This window comes from Pelodiscus sinensis, chromosome 4, assembly GCF_049634645.1.
Source record: "Pelodiscus sinensis isolate JC-2024 chromosome 4, ASM4963464v1, whole genome shotgun sequence".
Taxonomy (NCBI): Eukaryota; Metazoa; Chordata; order Testudines; family Trionychidae; genus Pelodiscus; species Pelodiscus sinensis.
Genome location: NC_134714.1, coordinates 29,839,138 through 29,859,775, shown reverse-complemented (window position 1 = coordinate 29,859,775; position 20,638 = coordinate 29,839,138). Strand labels below are relative to the sequence as shown.

The window sequence follows — 20,638 nt, the reverse complement described above, 5'->3', positions numbered from 1 at the left end:
TTTACACGATGTGGAAGGCTACAGGAGATTATAATTTACTAGATCACAAACTCATGCTAGAGTTTATTCAAACAATGCTTTAATTTTGAAAATTCAGTATATAATTGCACAATAAGGTCTTATGGCTCCCTAAGCCTCGTATACATTAATGAGAGGGTTAGGAGATTGTTTTTAATGGGGGGAGGGGGGGGGGGGAAGGTGCAAGACAAGCAAGAAGAGATGCCTTTTACATGAAAAATGCCTTATAAAGAAAATGGAAAGATTTACATTTAAATAGCACTAAGCATTTTTAAGGTTAAAATAGTCTTTAGCTGACACTGACTAAAATCTTCATCTGCTGGAAGATCTTTCATTATAGTGACCATTGCCAAAAAAGGCATTTACCAACACTTACACTGTTGTATCATATACGAGAGTTTTCACAACACTCAGAATGGGAAGTAAGTGTTGACTTTTGCATTACTATCACTAAACCCTTTGTGTGTAATCTCAGCACAATGGCAAGGGTCAAACTATCTGTGTCTTCTCTCTACTTTGTATTCATACTATTGAAAGACACCTCTCCCTCCTCCCATTTTTTTTTTTCTGTTCAAGGGGCTGGTGGTGTAATTTAAAAAAGTGCTAAGCCATATGTAACCAATGAAGCTAATGCAGGCGGTACTCATGATTTTGTTAACAAGAGGTAATGGCTAAAATGATAAAAATCAGAGACCTTTAAAATGTTAAGGAACACTGAATGACACCATGTAGACTAAAGCCCTTTGTTTTTCACATAGCAGGACAAAACAAGGCAATAAGCAGTCACCTTAGCACCTCCACGAGAGAGGCAATCCTCTCACTTGACAGTGTTATAATTTAGACAACAACAGATACTCAGCCTGATCTCCCTAGAGCTTTAGGGTTTTGGCATGAATCCTCTGAACTCTGAGCAGCCCAATTCCAGGGTATCCTGACCAGCACAGCAGTATTATCATCAATTTGCAGTATTACATTTTCTTCACATATGGGCAAATCCATCATTTGAGTCTGAAAATAAGTGCTTCTCGCTGCCCATGAAATTCTCCAACATCACAAATAAGCCAGAAAATGTAGGCTAAGATTTTTTTAAATGAGCCTAATGCAACAACAACCTATCTTCAAATGAAGTTCATTGGGACCTGCAAATCTAAATCCTTTAGGTTCTTTTGAAAATCCCAGCCATATGTTTTAAAGTAGTCTTCCTGAATCAAAATTAAGGGAGACCAGCTGCAATGACCTGTTAAACAGAATGGTATTAAACTGGATTTGCAGTAGTGATAAACTAGGAAGATTTCTCACCTAAACGACATTACTAAAAAGTATTTTGATGTGCTGTTCTTTGGAATTCCTATAATAATTCAAAAATAAACATTGTTACTATCTCATAAGAAAATACATTTGATAGTGTGCAACCCAATGCACATGGAGAATTGGTAGGTGAAAGGTAAGATGCAGAAGTATGAAAATACAGTCCTTTAAATGTAACAATAAAATTCAACATATTAGTACAAAACTAATACAGGTAAAATAAATGTACAGGTGCAAAAGGCTACCAATTTGTTAAAAAAAGTGCCAGCTATTTTCTTAAAGGCTTAATATCTTCAAACCACAAAAATAAAACCAGAAGCAGCATTCAAAATAAACTGATAGCATGCTGTCTCTAATAAATCAATGTATATACAAAAAATGTGAGCAAAATAGAGTGTTCTGCTGGCATTAATGATTTTGTCTGACAACTGTCAGGCCAAAAAGTTGTGAAAAATGGGGGTGTTTCACGACTCTCAGGCACAGAGAAATAGGGGAGGTGGCTTTCAGAGGGCAGACTTTTTGTACAGAAAGTCTGGTTTGCTTGGAGACCTCCTTCCTCTACTTACTGCATCTTCCCTTTCCAAATCTGTATTTCTCTGTGCTTCATGTTCCAGAGGTTCTTCATCTGCCAGTCTCCTGCTGGATCGTTCTTCTTGTATCTCACAACTGTACGTAGAAAGTGAAGGTCTGTTGCAGGTTAGCCCATAGGTCAAGTCAGTTTCCATTTTTGTTCTTCCCCTGATGTGAACTGGGCCATTACCAGCATTTTCCTGGGCAACCAATGCCAAGTCCAACCGCTGGGGAGGTTGTTCTAAGACATCGAGGTGTATGGGCTCATTCTTTTGTCTGTGCTGATGCCCATCTTGGGAAAGAACGTATTCTCTCCTAGAATCTTCTTGCTTTTTAGGAGATACCTGGTTAGGTAGATAGGCTGACTTTAAGCCATTTGGTGATGCCTTATTGTGACTATACAAATCTGGACCAAAGTACATGCCTTGGGAAGGTGAAGGAGTATGTCTGGTAGGTGCTGGAGTGGAAGGTCTGCAAGCAGCGTTAGAGAAGTCATAAAAATCTGGATACTCCTGTTGATTTTCTCGTGTATCCATTTTTTGCTCTATTGCATGTTTCTTTCGAGAACTGTGTATGTGCCTAGTCTGAATACATGAAATATGCTGGGGTGGTCCAGCTCCAACCTCTGTCACTGGCTGGCTTAATTCTGTGTCAACTGTGAGCTCTGGCAATCTTCTATCCTTTAGTGACATCGTTGACACACCCATAGCAATATCTGGCATCAACTCATTTAACATGGGCTGAGTACCCTGGAAAAGAAAGAAAACGTTAAGTCTACTTGGATTTTGCTTTACTTCTATATCTGAATTAAATTTATCTGTAACATCACTTTCTGTAGTAGTTGGTGATGCTATCCACTAGCCACTTCAGACATCTAACAATCCTAGCCAGAAATGTCAAAACTGTTTCAAACTTACTGATTAGCACATGCTACTCCAAATTAGTTAATATTTTTAACTATCAAAATAGAGTAAACAGGGCTGAAGAGGCTCATACCACTCAGTAATTTATTTTTCAGTCACCTACAGGAGAGGCTTATCTTCTATATTCACGTGATCCAAACTAATTGGCAATAAAATAGGGATGCAAAAAGTTACCTAGTTCCCTTAAGGTGGGTTTTTTTATATAAAGGATTTATATGGATATGACAACATCTGAAGTGAGACAAATACTGGATTATATGGAATACTACTCTTACCCAGTAGGGCAATTCCTATGCTAAATTCTTAATCAATACATGGCATTCAAGGGGTGCATGCATCTTTAAAGTTAAAAGAATACTAAGAAGCATACATATAGCTACTTTAAATCAGCTTGTTAAAAGCAGTTTCACTCATTCAAACCTGTGGAGTTCCTACTACGTAGCTGCTTGTTAACACAGATTGAACCTCTGGTCTGGCAACATCAAGTACTAGAGAGCTCCGGCTCAGGCCAGCGGAGCCAGAGCGGCCCGGGTGCAAGGGAGTCTGGCAATCTGCTGACAGACCCCGTGATAGCCTGGAGTCCCTCAGCAGAGGGGCCAACTTCCCCTGGTCCAACAAACTTCCTCCTTTGCTCCTGAGGGTGCTGGATCAATCTGTAATCTGGTGGCTAAGAAGCATGGATGCTTTGAGCATAACTTTCCAACACTAAATTATATCAAAGGCATTTCTTAGTACAAGGAATATGAACATAACGTGTGAAGTAACTTAAAAATGGAATATTTTGCAACGAGAGCAGAAGAAAACACTTGAATATTTTTCTTAATATGAAAACAACTTTTACCAAGCTCAGATAATTTAGAAAGAGCTGAACTAAATTTTACCAACTGAGAAATAGAAGTCATCTTTGGGTGCAAAAGCATACAAAATTTTAGACTGAAGTAAATATAAATTGTTTGGGAAGATCTGAGTGACTACAAGCAGGTCTTCTGAAACTGAAGCATAGTGTGTTGGAAACAATGCACATGCAGCCTTGAAATAGGCTTAGGAGTCCTAGAACTGATATCAAGTAATGTCAACATTAAAAAAAAACTTTTATTTTTAAAATGTGCTTGTAGCAATTACATTTCTATCCAGACATACAACCAATCATATGAGGTCAGCTTCACTCAAGAAAACCAGTTTTCCTTGTAACTTAGATATACAGGCAGTCCCCGGGTTACATGGATCCGACTTACATTGGATCCCTACTTACAAACGGGGTGAGGCAATCCTGCACTAGATGCTTCCCCCCAGCAGACCAGGGAGACACGAAGCTAGCGCCCCCCCAAGCAGACCAGGGAGACGCGGAGCGGCTTTTCTCAGCAGACACCTCAGCTTGAGAATAAAGGACTGAGGGAAGTGAGGTGTGGGAGAATAAAACTGAGCTCTGGAGAAATGTTTGGCTAGAGTTTCCCCTACAATATGTACCAGTTCCAACTTACATACAAATTCAACTTAAGAACAAACCTACAGTCCCTATCTTGTACGTAACCCGGGGACTGCCTGTATACAGTTTTTTCTTTACCTTTTGATGTTAAGCCCATGAACATTTTCTGTATATGCATGTATCTCATTCTCAACCGCCTTCTGCTGGCTTGTCAACATTACTTCTAAAATGAATATTTATTGCAAGAGTAACAACTATCCCCACCTATTCCCTTGTGTACTCCACTAGTTCTACTCCTTCTGTTTTGACTCTTTCCACCATGATGGTTCAAGTATTTTACAGACGGTATAGAGGGGAGAAGGATCATTTATGCTCCCCACTGAACTATAAATGATGCTTTTGCACCTTCATTTGAACCCAGTAATTTCATTACATTCCATCTTAAACTTTCCTTTTCAACAAATTACTTTGATGGGAGGGAAAAGATGCACTTACTGCTTTCTTTTCAGCTGCCATCACTGCTGCTGCAGCAGCTACAGTTTGTCTCCCCAGTCCTGTAGTGTTAGTGCAATCAGGTGGCGCTGCTGCTTTGACACCAGGTAAGTAGACAGGTGGAGCAACTTTAGGAGCTGTCCTGGAGTGGAACAGTGTATGGTTACATGGATAAGAAAAGGACCGTGAGGGATGTTGACTCGGCACCCTTTGTTTCCAGCCCATTTTGAACTGGCTATGAATAGGAGTAGCTGGCGGATGGTATGGAGGTGGAGGAGGGGGCAGTGGTGGATGGAAGGCCACAAAAGAGTCAAGTTCTGTAAACATGGATTCTGCAGTGGGAGTGCTGTTAACTCGACATCGTCCAGACTGTCTCATAGTTAAGAGTGGGCTTTCATCCCCAAACCGCTCATCAGGAAAGAACTTGTGAGGATTCTGCAAGGGAAAGCAACGAAATGGAAAAGATTAGAGAGTTGCAGGGGTTTCGAGGCAGATTTCCTATAAAACTGATCAAAGATTGGGACTTGTAATCTAGGTGTTGTACAATGATAAATTAGTCCCACCGTTTTAAATAATACACTGTAAAATTCAAAAGGCAACAAAGAGTTGATCATGAAAGAGTAGTGCATTGCCATAAGGGAGACACCTTGAGGAAAAAGTCAGAGGTGAGAGCCATGCATCACCTTAACTATGGAGTAGAGCTGGTGAAATTACTCTCTCTGATTAAGATGTCCATAATTATTTGCAATCCAGCAGCATCTGAAGGCCTTCATCAAAACTGTCCCCTTTCCTTCCTACCAATCATTATAAGTGCTATTCGGGCACACTGTACATTCTTCGGGGGGCAAGAACAGACTTACTATCTAAATATTAAGTCTTTTTTTCATCTTCATGACTCACTTTTGAACAAATTTGTTAATTCTTACGTATTCAGAGTCATATAGATGAACAATTTTGCAGCCAACAAGTTGTTCTCAAATTGCTCATTTTTCACTATTTGCATGAGTGGTCTAGAAGGAAGCTTTTCAAAAAGGAAAATAACAGATTACAATTAGCAAACAATAGTGCACACAGACAGAATCCTCTTACTCAGGTTTGAATGCTCTTGTTCCCAAAAGAATATAGGTATTGCACAAATATACCTATTCTTCATACATGACAAACAACAGTGCAAGAATCATTGAACCAATACACAAACCAGAATTCAAACGAGTCACAAGCAGTGAAACATCTTTTCCAAAAAGAAGCATTAACGTCCTCTCTGTCTCTCCTCCACTCTTTCAACTAATGCCACTGTTGGTTGACTCTGGAAATAAGCTCTCTTTCATATTGTGGAAATACAAAAGCAGATTTTTCTGAAGTGTACACCTGAACAATGCTTGATTTGTTGATTTTTTGCTTGATTTGTTACACTTTTGGTCAAATGTTCAGTTTTCAAAAGACCTGCATTAGGTAAGTTAGCAGCTAGCTGGATAACTGTTTAACTGATAAGCAATTGCTCATCAGTTAAACAGTTCTAGTTAACCTCAACAACTCCTTCCACTGCGTGCTCTGTATTTAAAACTCAGATTGATAGGAAATGCAGCAGCGTGGGGCGGCAGCAGCAGACAGAGGCTGCTCTGTGGGATGCTGGAGCAGTCTCTGTGCAATAGGAACTTGGGGTCCCCCACAGACTGCGGCTGTTGCTCCTCGTGTTGCTGCCTCTGATATAGTAGTAGCAGGGGGCTTCCTGGGAATGGGGCCAAGAGTGCACTGGCTGCCAGCCCCACCCCCGGGGACACAGAATAATTGTGCAACCACTAAGAATTGTTGTGGTTACACATTTACTAAGCCCCCCCACCCTCCTATTTATTTCTAACATCCCTAATTTTCACCAAATCACCCTGGAGGAGGAATTATACATATCCAGTTTTCCATACCTGCAAAAGCTCAGCAGCACCATCAGGAAGTCCAAACTCTCGCAATACTCGAATCTGAATCTCATAACTGACTGTGGCTCCTTCTCCACAATTAAGAGCATATGCTCTTTGCACCTGCTCAGTATGACGGAGCTCCTGGAGTCGTTTGACCATCTCTTTAACAACAAGGAGATGGGGAACTGAGGGGGGAGGAAACAGTGAAAAGTTACAAGACAATTTTTTTCTTAAACTGTTAATGGGACCATGCAATTCAATGCTATGATTAATGTTAGCTTTTCATGCAGAATTCATGTTAGGCTGACTATCTTATATAAGACCACTGGCACCCCTCCAAGAATAATATGACTTACATGTTTTTGCTTTAATGCCTTAGAACAGTGGTTCTCAAACTTTTTGGGCTACAGAGCCCTTTACACGTGTAAAAATTTATGCGGAGCCCCAGCAGTCCACTGATGTACGTGTTGTACCTACCGATGTTTCCATGTTGTCAACCTCACGGAGCCCTGGGACTCCACAGAGCACAGTTTGAGAAACACTGCCTTAGAACATCTTCATGAAGTAAAGTATAGAGCACACTAGTGCCAAGGATGTGTGCCATTTTTCTTGCTTCTACTGAAGTGAACCACAAATATATTCTTCTTTGTAAACTCCTTACAGAATGTAGGAATTTTATGTTTTGGGGGCCTGAATATCTTAAATCTCAATTGTTCAGTCCCTCTGCAATACTATAGGCCAACAATATGCGGATGTTCTTGGCGCAATTTAGGTTTTTGGTGGAATTCTGGGACCACAAGACCATAGCTCCAACAACAACTTCAGAAAATACATTTTAAAGAAATTATGTGAGTTTTAAGCCAACATAAACCTATGAAAATTACAGTTTTATGTAGTTGCCTTGAAATCATTAAAAACCTTTATAAAAGGAAATCATATGTAATTTTGGGTATCTGGTTATCCAATTGCACAACTATCATGGTAACATTTTGCTGCTGTCTGGTGAGTGATATTTCTTTGTGGATTTTCTGTCCCTTGTAACGTGCATATCTTTAGAAAAGTTATATCCAAGCCTCCATAAATGTGGCACTGGGATCGTGAACTTCACCAGCTCTCCAATAGCAAGATATTACTGTCTGTGATTAAAGATCCACAAAGATTAAATGGGTTAGACAGCAAGAGCAGTGGGGTTTCTGCATTTCTGAGAGGGAACAAACACCACTTCATATAACTACAATCAAACATCAGTTGCTTCTAGTTTCATAAAGATCACCAGTGTGTGTGCTGTATCAGACTGCTAATGTTTTCAAAATGTTTTCTTTTGTATTGCTGGCATATGAACTTACTTAGTAAAAGTGAGCAGATCTACATCTCCAAGAGTCTTAAACAAGCCTTTCTACCCTGATTCATCCTGGCAAACACTCACATCGCAGGGGACAAGGTAACACTATATGAAAGGAAGATTTCAGGGCAGCATGACTTAACCTTCCCTTCAAAAGGTTTGTTAACAATAGTCTGGCTAGTGTTTGGAGCAAGTTTTCATAAATCAATACCAGCGTTCCCTGTAAGCTGTGCACGTCTGCTGCTGCTTGGGAGAGATTCAAATGCTGCCCATCTAATTAGCAGTGCGCCCACAGCTAGGCTTTTTTGTTTCTATTGGTGATGTACAATCACACAAGCTTCTGTGCACATAAATTTATTCTGCACATTGATGAAAAAGATTAGAGGGAAAATTGGTCAACACGTTTAATCTTTTAAGGTCAAACATTTTAGTGTTGTCTGAAAGGCAATTATTATAGAAGCAGATGACAGGACCAATATAGTTTCACTCAGAAGTTCCTGGGCCAAGTTCAGTTATTGCATGACTTCTGATTCAGGCAAAGAAAAATAGGTCCAAACCACCCAGACAAGAGTTTGCTGACCCTAATTTGAATACTGCTGGCATAGCTCAGCAGAGGTTCACAAAGCCTCAGGAACATGTCATGCTGCTATCCCAAAACATTCACTCTGTCCTTGTGGGGAAATGATCAGCTGAGAATCACAGGAGGATCCTACCCCCTGCAGTACAGACAGGAGAATGCTGCTCTTTCTGCCATCTGTGCTCCAGGAATGGCTCCTGCTGTGAGTGTACACCTTTTTGTAATATATGTCTATAATATAAACCTATTTGCCTCAGTCGACAGCTCTAATGATTTCCCTGCTCATTAACCTAACAAAACATCCCCTTTTTCTTCTTGTTAGTGGAAAATTAAATAAAACCCACAGCCACTGTCAACACAAAACCCTGCGCTCAGAATGCTGTACTGGCTTGCTGTTTGCTTTCAGGTGTGAGTTAAAGTGCCAGTGACCATCTGTAAGCTGTGGTGGGGAACTTCCTCCCGCAGCGGGGTGAGCCAGCACCTGCACTCTAGCCATGCAGTAATCTGAGTCTTACCATTCTCTCTTCCTTTTCTACCACTGCTCCTTTTCCTCACAATTAGAATTCTACTACTCTCAAAAATTCCCACACATTCTAAACTCAAGAGTCCTTGTAGAAAAATCATTTAAAATAAGCAGGGGCTGGAGTGCAAAAGCTGGCTCATCCCACTTCTGGGGGAAGCCTCAAATCTCAGCACCCTCCAACAGGGCTGGAGTGTGAGTACAGTTCCGGTGCCTCTGAGTGAAGTGAGTGTCTCTTTTTCCTCACTTGGGGGCCAGATCAGTAAAGTTGTTGTGGTTTAGATTTTTTGCACTTCCTATTAGTGTGGCCCCCAACTGATTTTTCTGTGGGTCACTGGCTCCTGACTGAAAAGAGGTTCCTCACTGCTGCTTTAAACCTTGAATTACCCAGAACTCAGCTATGATGGCATTTAAGAGTAGCTGATATGTTCTCATCACATGTCCTTGGAGCTGAATTTTTTAGGTGTGGAAACAGAACATTTTTGGTCAAGGATGACTTAATTAGTGGAAATTTTTCACATTGGCAGTTCATTAATGTTTGACCGACACAATACAATGTGTTATATAATGTGACATTTGGTTGCTTTTGCTGAGTCTTGTCTGTAGGATAGCAATGTTTCTGCCTTCTGCTCTTGGGGACATGTCTGAATGCTATCAGTTATGAACAGCTCATGAGAGTAGATACTTCTAGTTATCATATTGGTGAGATACTATGGTTACAAGTGCTTCTGCACTAACTGTGTACAAGCACCTTTTCCACCACTGCTCCTTTTCCTCACAATTAGAATTCTACTACTCTCAAAAATTCCCACACATTCTAAACTCAAGAGTCCTTGTAGAAAATCATTTAAAATAAGCAGTCCATCTACTACCCCCAGATGAGAAAACTCTTGGAAACAACAAGAATTTAATAACCCCCATCAACAAAATCCCTTAGGACAGAAAATAATTTGCTGCAGATCAGCTAGCATTCATACCTGGGATTTCATTGGCGACAACTGAAGGAGGACTGGACTGGTTACTGCTGATTTGCTGGTGACTAATCATGTGACAGCACTGTGGCACTGCGTTGTTTACCATGTAGAGGGTATCTGGCACATTGGACATTCTAACCATCCGCAAACGAACTAGGTCTGTTTGCTCCACCATCATCTCATCTAGCACCGACTAAAACAACAGTAGTCAAATAATAAGAGCTACGACTTTTCCAAAGTTGTATTTTCCACAAAGAGTAACCGTAATACAACCAACTACTGTCCCCTAAAATATGCAGATCTATCCTTATGAAAGGTACTGTGAGTGTGTAGGAAGCACAGTGACTGAATGCTTAGCAGTATGCAAACCCATTTCTTCTGCTCCCAATGAATAACATTACTTGGCTTATCTAAAGTATTTTCCACTCAAAATCATCTCACAGTACTTTGCAATCATTAATTAAGATCCAGCACCCAACAGATGAGGTTAGAAATATATTCTCTTAATTTTATATATTAAAGAACGTAAGTCAATTCTCTCCCCCCCCCCCCCCACCTCACCCAAGGTCACAATCAGTCTGAGAAAGATGCAGGAATATTATCCATATTTCCTGACTCCTAACTCTTAAGACAAACCACTATGCACCTTTCCTAGAAAAGAAACCTGTTTCCCTAAAACTTCTCAACTGATGATAAAAGGGGATATTCATAGACAATTTGATTAAAGTTCTCATTTAATTCTAAATTGATTCTTTTACATGAGCAGGAAGGTAATTTAAGTATTGAAATATTAAGAAAGGTATAAGAATCAGCTGAAACTGGAAATATGTGACTTTTATACATCACAATACCAACTGGGTATATGAATTAACATACAATCACTAGATGCAAATTGAGTATGTATGCATCAAGGGTCAAAAATAAAATGTTCAAGTGAATCAATTTTTCACATATAAAATTAAATACTTAAGATTGATTTTAACCAAGCAAACACACTCATAACCTAGATTCTAGACAAATACATTTAGAGAATGCATCATCTTGTTTTCCCTTAAGACTCTGGTAATGCACTCTGGTGATGCGCCTTCATGCAGAGTGCTAAGATTACAGATTTTTTTAAGTTATTACACTAAATAGAAGTTACAATCCAGGATTTATCATGGTTAACTTTTTAGCCAATACCTTTTCTTGATGCTGTATGCATCAATGTTTTAAAAAATACCATTTAAAAATTGTAAGTCTAACACACAAACTAGAGGATGGATCTTTTAGTACAAATGTCTAAGAGTTCTTTTGAGTAACTTTTGCCAGCTCCATTTTTACTTTAGGCGAGAGCTAAAACGTGGAGGAATAAATTCCCATTAATATTAGCAAAATAGCACCTTAATGGTAGCAAAAGGGATTTAAATGTTAAGAGTTTCTTTAGTTTGATCCAATGAAAAACAAATTAGGAATCTTTCTTCAACCCCCCCCCCCCCCACACACACACACACTGTGAAAATCTCACATTTATGGATTCTTCTTCTGAGTACAGAAACTTGATCTTCAGATGCACAAGAGCATGGGCAGCAGAGGGAGGTTGGGGGAAGAGATTAGAAAAGCTGACTTCACACTGCCCTTCTGCGTCCAAACTTGGGCAATGTTGAAGTCAAACCAGTTCTTGGCATAAATCTTGGCTACTTTATGTGCAACAACGGTCCACAAAAGGCACCACTTTGTGAGTTAGTATTGCCAAATTGCATCACACTCCTACCCCATCACAGAAGATTTGAAGTTTTAAAATGTGGCTTTATTTCACTCACATTTGGAATGAAAACCAAAAACTTCAAAATTCTTCACAAAATGCAATTGCTATTTTCTGCATGGTAAAACCCAGAACTTCTAGGCTCTCAGCTCTCTTGTCAACTAGTCAGGCAGGTCTTCACTCAGAATTTCATGAAAATAAAAGAGACTCCTCAAAATATTCTGATTTCAGGAAATCCTGGCATGAAAAGATGCCAACATTCTTCTGACAAACTGTAGATTTGGATCTGATGATCATACCTTTAAGACTTGATAAACTGACAGTGTTAGTATTTTAGACTAGAACATGCAAACAATACAAGATATACTGAAACTTTCTGTCTAGACAATTTCTTGTTAATACCAGTTTAGTTATGACCACTTATCAGTGATTACCTTTGCCTCCTCTACATATGGTGAGAACAGTCGTGGCCTAACATATATCCCAGCATTTTTTTGCCGTAACCACGCATTTGACTTTCCACCTTCTGCTGTTGGTAGCATGTCTGAAGGAGGGGTGCTAATGAGGCCTCTTTTCATCTGTAAGAGACAGAATTTTTAAACTGAATACATTAAAATTTGGTTACTAAAATATTAGTAATGTAAACAGCAAGAAGGTACTCTGAATAGGTAGAGCTAAGCTCCCTGAGGAATTCAAAAGCTTTTTTTTATTAAAACAAGTAATAGCCATCGGAGTTCAAAATTCACCAGCCATTCCAAATTTAATTTTGCATAAAACTTGCATCAAAACACTATTTTCATTATAATTATCAATAACAAAAGTTTATAAATATTCTGATGGGTAACATTTAATGTTTGTCTCAAAAATGTAAAATAACCCAGGATTTATTTCTGCACTACTTCACGTATAAAGTCCCACAGGCAAGATCTGTGTTTCTGAAAGGTAGATAGTAAGGTGTGGGAAAAGACTTACAGCATCATTCAATATTTCACTGTTCATAGGTAAAATGTGCTCAATGCGGACAACAGGTAAAAGAGAAGACAGGATCTCTCTCAGTTCTTCAATGTCAAGATCTCGCCTCTTTACACCTCGTTTGTTCACACTGTGGGCAGTACCACTCAGTAAATTGGGCTCTGTGGAAAGAAATAATAAATATACAGTGTCTACCTACATAAACATTTTTAACCAAAAAAGTTCTACCTTTATAAGGAGATTTTCTTTTCTTTCCTGCAACAGAGACACAGTGAAGGAACCATTGTTTTTCACAAAATGAACCAACACAACTCAGTCTGGTTCCTATGGATGCAAGTTACCTGCCCAAACTCCATTTCCCCCAAATATTTTCTATTTGGCTTGTTACTGTTTAAGATGTCAGAATGATGTATAGATATTTCTCAGGCCCTTGCAAAACCATGCTCCTGCAGCAACAAAAAATTCTTTTCATCCCCAACTGTTGGTATCATAGAACCATAGAGCTGGAAGAGACCTCAGAAGGTCATCAAGTCCAGCCAACTGCTCTAGGCAGGACCAATCCCAACTAAATCAACCCAGCCAGGGCTTTGTCAAGCCTAAACTTAAGCCCCTCTAGGGATGGAGACTCCACTGCTTCCCTAGGTAACCCATTCCAGTGCTTCACTACCCTCCTAGTGAAATAGTTTCTATTCACTAGTAGGTCAAGATTCTTCTGTGGATTCTTTTCCTTCCCACAGTGGTTTCCAAAAGAGACCAAACTATTTTCACGGACTTTTAATCTAGTCTGCTATTCAGAACTGGTCACATAACCCATCAAGTAATTTCTGCATCAAGCCTATTATGTCTGCTTCAGCTATAAAACATTTTACTACAGGTTGGACCTCCCAAATCTGGGACACTCTGGTTTGGCAACATCTGTGGCCTGGCAAGACCAAAGGCCAGTAGCAGGAGCCAGCCAGAAGAACGCAGAGGTGGGGAGCCATGGCTGGGCCAGCAGCGGCTGGGTAAGGTAGCAGCAGAGGAGCCCTAGCCAGGCTAGTGAACCCCCAGTGTCAGCAGGACTTGGGGTTAGGTGGGGTGCCTTGGTCCTGGCCACGGAAAAGGAGGTTACTTCCTGTAACTGACGATCTTTGAGATGAGCATCCCTGGGGGTGCGCCACATGAGCTGCTGAGTGTCCCAGCGCCTCTCTATGGATTTTTCTTAGCAGTGCATTGGGGGCCTCACGGTGCGCGCGAGCCTTCTCCTGTGCCATTGTGTGTGCGCAGCACCCTCTCCCCCCTTCCGTTCATTCTTTGCTGGGTTCCAGATAGAGAAGGTGTTATAGAGGTTACCATTAAGGTATTCCAAAGTAGAGGGGAGAAAGGGAGAGTAGTGGAGCACCCTCAAGGACGCTCATCTCTAAGAACATCAGTTACAGGAAGGTGAGTAACCTCCTTTTCTTCTTCGAGAGGCGTCCCTGGGGATGCTCCACATTAGGTAACTACAAAGCAATATGTTTATGGAGATAGGGACTTCAGATCAGGTAAGAATGCTGTTTGTAATACAGCTTTTGCTAGTTTAGTATGCTGAAGAGGTCCCGAAACAAGTGCGTAATGTTTTGCAAAAGTGATCTCTGAAGACCACGTAGCTGCTGCACATATGTCGTGCAGTGGAATTTTTCTCAGGTAAGTGATGGATGTGGCAACCGCTTTTGTGGAGCATGCCCAGATTGGAAATGGTGGAGGTAAGTCATTTAGCGAATAACAAGTAGTGATGCATTCTGAAATCCAATGTGATCATATCTGTGATGAAATTTGTTTTCCTTTACTATGATCTGCGATAGACACAAAATGTTGTGAAGAGGATCTGAAAGATTTGGTTCTGTTGATGTAGAAGAAGAGAGCCCTTCTGACATCTAAGGTGAGCATCTGAGCTTCAAATGCGTTAGTATGAGGTTCTGGAAAAAATACTAGTAAGTAGAGCAACTGATTCATGTGGAAAGAGGAGCGCACCTTAGGTAGGAATTTAGGATGTGGCTGCATCGTGATCTTATCTTTAAAAAAAGATCACGAAAGGTGGTTCCGCCATGAGGGCCACCATGCTCACCCTATGGGCTGAGGTTATTGCTACCAGGAATACCGTCTTTAAAGATAAGTGGTGTAGGGAGCATGTCGCCATTGGTTCAAATGGCGGCTTTGTGAGTGTTGTTAATGCTTAGTTTAAGTCCCATGGTTCTCGAGGGGGTACCACCTCTGGGTATAGAGCCTGCAGACCTTTCAGAAATCACTTGGTTATTGCGTGTGCGAAGACTGTGTTGTCTGGTACGTGGAAGGTTGTAATGGCTGCTTGGTGAACCCTGATAGGAGGGGAAACCACATTTGTCGAGGCCAGAAGGGCACAATGAGGATGATTTTTGCTTTGACCGTCAGAGTTTTTATAAGGACTCTGTTGAGGAGAGGAAACGAGGGAAAGGCGTAAAGCAGGGGTGCATTCCAAGTTATAATAAGAGCATCCCCAAGGGACTGTTTCCCCATGCCTACCCTGGAGCAACAGCGTGGGCATTTTTTGTTGGTTGTGGTGGCAAATAAGTCTATATCTGGGAAGCTCCATTGGTTGAATATGTCGTGGAGCACACAATTGAGTTCCCATTTGTGTTCTTGTAGCAGGGCTCTACTGAGGGCATCTGCTATCAAACTGAGAACCCCAGGGAGGTGACAAGAGGATATGCGGATGTCTCGGGCTAGACACCAATTCCAAAGCGCTATGGATTCCAAGCAGAGTCCGTGATTGAGGCCTGCCTTGCCTGTTTATATTAAAAAAGGCATGCCGTGTTGTCTGTATATATTCTCACATGAATCCCTGTGACATGGGGAAGTAGTTCTTGGCACGCCAGCTGAATTGCCCTGAGTTTGAGGGCACTGATGTGAAGAATGCGGTCTGCCAGGGACCATAGACCATGTGCTGTTCGACCTTCCATGTGAGTACCCCATCCCGTAAGGGATGCATCTGTAGTGATAACTACAGTGGGATCCAGGCCTCAAAAAGGGATGCCTATGCAGAGGTTGGACAGATTTTGTCCCCCAATGTAGGGATGCTTTCACTGTATGTGGTACTGTGAGCATTTAGGTCATATGATGGACATGTGGTTTGTATTTGAGTTGGACCCAACCTTGGAGACATCTCATAAAAAGGAGAGAGTTTGAATTACCCACTTATCAGAGGTAATAGCTTCCCAATTTGGTAGGAATGGCAATAAACGAAAACGGAATTGTTTGGAACCAATTTCAAGCTCTGGGGAAAAGGTGTGGTTTTCAATCTCTCAACTGTTTCAAATTTGCTTGTTGGGTTGGGACGAACGATTCAGGTTATTCTGAGGACAACATCTGTGTTGCCTGTTCCGCCTCCTCTGGTGGTATGGAGCATGGTCTTGCCTCTGTTATTGATAAATGAATTGTGGGTATACCTTGATCTCTGATATGGTTGGTACTTGTATTGTCTTGGTCTCATCATAGATGTTTGGATACAGAGTGACCGCAATATGGCTCTGGAATCCTTCATCAACTGGAGCAACTCATTGGTCTTTGCCAAAAGAGCTTTTCCTCTTCAAACAGAAGATCTTCCACCAATGGTTGGACTTGGCAGGGAAAGGCAGAAGAATTAAACTAGGAGGCTCATCTCATGGTCACAGCTGTTGCCATAGTCCTCATAGTTGTATCTGCTGCAACAAGTGCAGCTTGCAGGGCTAGTCACGATATTTTCTGACCTTTGGAGACAAGATCTTAAACTGTGCTTTTTGTCATCAGGGATATCTTCAATAAAATTATTTATTTTTGTGTAGTTATTAAAATCATATTTACTGAGTAAAGCAGCATAGTTTGCTACCTTCATCTGGAGTGTGGCCAAGGCATAAACCTTCTTGCCAAAGGAATTCAAACATCTATTGTCATTTTCAGATGGGGTGGATTGATTTTGTTGTTTGTTTCTCTGCTGTGCAGCATCTACTATAAGTGAGTTGGGCGGAGGGTGTTTAAAGAGATATTGGGAACCCTGTGGGGGAACACAGTATTTTCAATTTGCCTTTCTGCATGTTGATGGGATGGATGCAGGTGTTTGCCACAGGATTTTAGTGGGCTCCAGAATGGCTGGATTGATAGGGAGTGCAATTTTTGTTGTTGAGTTGCACTGGAGGATGTTGGTGAGTTCATGTGGAGAAACCTGAACTTCCTCCATAGATATATTAAGTCATTAGCAACTCTTCTGAATAGATCTTGGAACGTGGAAATGTCATCTGTGCTATGAGAGATAGGTGGTAGGACTGCCTCCTCTGTGCCTGAGATTGCATTTAAATTCAGTAGAGATGCAGAAGTCAAGATTGGAGAAAAGAACGGTTACTTACCTGTAACTGTTGTTCTTCAAGATGTGTTGCTCATGTCCATTCGAAGTAGGTGTGCGCACCGCGTGCACCACGTCTTCTGGAGCGTTTTCCCTAGCGGTACCCGTAGCACCGGCGGGGCGCCCCCTGGAGTGGCGCCGCCATGGCGGGGCATAAGTACCCCTGCCAGCGCTGCCCCACCTCAGTTCCTTCTTGACAGATACTCCGACGAAGGGGAGGTAGGGTGGGAGTCGAATGGACATGAGCAACACATCTCGAAGAACAACAGTTACAGGTAAGTAACTGTTCTTTTCTCCTTTGAGTGGTTGCTCATGTCCATTTGAAGTAGGTGACTACCAAGCTAACCCCATGGAGGAGGGGTAAGAACAGTCATAGCACCAGAGTCATAAAGGAAGGTGAACAATAAACAGATTTGAACAATTAAACAGTGACAAGTCACCAACCCAGAACAAAGACAACCAGATCTATATATTTACATATTTACATCACAGATTCGAGGACTGCAGAGCCCACCCTTGCATCCTCCCTGGCCTGCTGAGGTAGCGCATAGTGTGTTGCAAACGTGTGAAGGGAAGACCAGGTGGCTGCCCTGCAAATTTCTGTGATTGGTACTTGGGCACCAAAGGCTACCGAGGACGCCTGCGCCCTGGTAGAGTGTGCCTTCACCCTGGGTGGGGTTTTACCAGCCAGTTGATAACACTCTGCTATACATTGCACCACCTATCTTGATAACCTTTGCGCAGAAATAGGTGAACCTTTCCCCCTATCCCCAAACGCAACGAACAATTGTTGGGATTTACGGAAGGGCTTGGTTCGGTCAATATAGAATGCCAGCGCGCGCTTGGCATCCAGGGAGTGTAGAACGCGCTCCTTAGGGGAGGCGTGTGGTTTAGGGAAGAACACCGGTAGATAAATCTCCTGAGACAGGTGAAAAGGAGAAACCACCTTCGGGAGGAAGGCCAGATGAGGCCGTAGCCTTACGTTATCATGCGAAAAAACAAGGTAGGGCGGTTCTATAGTCAGCGCCCTTAGCTCTGATACCCTTCTAGCAGATGTAATGGCTACTATGAAAACAACCTTCAATGAAAGGTGCTTCAATGAACACGAAGCCAATGGCTCGAAAGGAGGGGCCATAAGCCTGTGAAGGACCAGGTTGAGGTTCCAGGCAGGGTATGGAGCCCTCACCGAGGGGTACAATTTCTCCAAACCAGTAAGAAACCTTTTAACCACCTGGTTAGAAAAAAGAGAGGCTCCTGCCGTACCAAAATGGACGGCGGAGAGAGATGCCACATGGACTTTAACAGAAGAAAAGGACAGGCCACTAGAACGGAGTTGAAAGAGATAGTCGAGAATAGTTGGAATAGGGGCCGAAGACGGGTGTACTCCTCTCCGGGACGCCCAAGACGAGAAGTGCCGCCATTTGGCAGCGTACGACCGTCTAGTAGAGGGCTTCCTGCTGCTAAGGAGCACCATCTGTACTTGTCGGGAACATTCCCTTTCTGGTTGGTTCAACCACGGATAAACCAGGCCGTTGGGTGAAGAGACCAGAGATCTGGGTGAACCATTATCCCCCCGTCCCAAGGTTGGGTTAACAGATCCCGAACTGGAAGGAGTGCTGTAGGGTCTTGGGTCAGCACGTCCACCAGGATGGGGAACCAGAACTGTCTGGGCCACCTGGGGGCTATGAGGATGATCGAGGACCTGACAGATCTCGCTCTGGTCAATACCCTGGAAATTAGTGGAAATGGGGGAAAAGCATAGAGAACGCCCTTTGGCCACGTGGTCGTTAGGGCGTCTCCCTTGGAGAATTTCCCCAGCCCCAGCAGGGAACAGTAGTTCCTGCACTTGGCATTGCGTGCCGAGACAAACAGGTCTAGGTGGGGATAGCCCCACCTGCGGAAAACCTGACTGAGGACAGAGTCCTTGAGCGACCATTCGTGGACTCCAAAGGATCTGCTCAGTGTGTCTGTAAGTAGGTTTTTGCACCCAGGGAGGTACTCCGCCTGAGGCGTGATATTGTGCGTGACACACAGGTGCCAGAGACGCATGGCCTCCTTGCATAGGGTGGCGAGCGCGCCACACCCTGCTTGTTGAGGAAGCAGGAAGTGCTCCTAAGGCAGGTGGGAGGGCAGTGGGTGCTGTGTCAGGCAGCGCGGTGTGAGAGGCAGGCACTGGGTGGCCTGTTGCCTCTGTAATGGAAGCTTTTTTTGCATTTTTTGAGCCCTTTCGGTGCTCACCCGAAGTACCTGGGCGGTCAAACGTGCTCATGCGGTTAATGACTGAGCGGTCTGGCTTCTTGCTATCAGCTTTAAGGTGTGCTGAGCCATACAGCTTGCCCTTGCGGGCTTAGGCGACTATCCCTTTTAGATATATCACTCTGACCTGAGCCCGGGTCAGAGGTATTTTGTTTGCCCTTGTCTGTGGGGATCATTTTAAGGCGCTGCTCCCTATCCTTGCGCGTTCGCATTTTCAGCTTAGTGCAGTGCTGGCAGTCTTCCTGACAGTGTGACTGCCCCAGGCACTTTACACATTTATTGTGCCCATCGGATGCTGGCATTGCATCCTTGCAGAGCGCACAGCGTTTGAAACCGTGTGAGCCCATGCCACGGTATTATTCAGAGAGAGCAGTTCGAGACTGCTGACGTCTTTTTTTTTTTTAAATATAACTAACTCTAAGAAGTAATAGAACTAACAGGTAACAGGGACTGTGAAGGTAGAACTAATTCTAAACAACTATTGAAGGAAATAAACTGAGAGAAGTCTGTTGTGAGAGCACTGAAGAGTTCTGTCTGAAGCCAGGGATGGCAGAAAGGAACTGGGGTGGTGGGGGTGTATGTGCGATGGCACCGGGGGAGGCTCATGTGCACTGCGCATGCATGGCCCCAATGCACTGCTAAGAAAAATCTGTCGAGAGGCGCTGGGATGCTCAGCACCTAATGTGGAGCGCCCCCAGGGACGCCTCTTGAAGAAGAACCCGGGGTGTCGGCTGGGCCAGGAGTCAGCCGAGGAACCTCTTCCCCGGCCGGGGAATCCCAGTGGAAGTAGGGCCAGGTGGTGGCCATGCAGGTCCCAGGCCAGAGATTCCCATGAAACCCCTCCTGGGAACATAACTGGCCCTGGCAGTGGGGCTGACAGTGGCCAGGTGGCCCCGGACCTCTTACAAGACCTTCCTGAAAACAAGAGATCTCCTCTCCAATCCGTGATTAAAGAGGACCAATCCATAGCAAAAACAGCTCTCCAAGCTGCAGTGGATGTGGCCTACACAGCAGCTAGGACCACAGCTACAGCAATAGTAATGCACAGGGCATCATGGTTACAATCCTCAGAGTCTCAAAAGAATTACGGACAAAGGTGGAGTATAGGCATGTATGCAGGATGGATCTCCCCGTTTGAATAGCTGTTAACACTCTGGGTATATCTACACTACACAGTTTTTAGTGACATGAGTGTGTGGACACAGTCATGTTGCTAAAAGTCAGGCAGTGT

At 42.8% G+C, this 20,638-nt stretch overlaps 1 protein-coding gene across 2 annotated transcripts in view; it reads right to left on the bottom strand.

The window, feature by feature from the left end:
* Positions 1-178: 178 nt before the first annotated feature.
* Positions 179-20,638, bottom strand: part of BTBD7 (BTB domain containing 7) — a 111,349-nt gene continuing 90,889 nt past the window's right edge. For both annotated transcript variants that reach the window (XM_075926680.1, XM_014578873.3), the window contains exons 6-11: positions 12,780-12,940; positions 12,242-12,385; positions 10,067-10,256; positions 6,657-6,835; positions 4,741-5,172; positions 179-2,645 (exon numbers count right to left, since the gene is read on the bottom strand). In XM_075926680.1, coding sequence (XP_075782795.1) covers positions 1,830-2,645; positions 4,741-5,172; positions 6,657-6,835; positions 10,067-10,256; positions 12,242-12,385; positions 12,780-12,940 — 1,922 coding nt within the window. In that variant the 3' untranslated portion in view covers positions 179-1,829. The remainder of the gene's footprint in view (positions 2,646-4,740; positions 5,173-6,656; positions 6,836-10,066; positions 10,257-12,241; positions 12,386-12,779; positions 12,941-20,638) is intronic.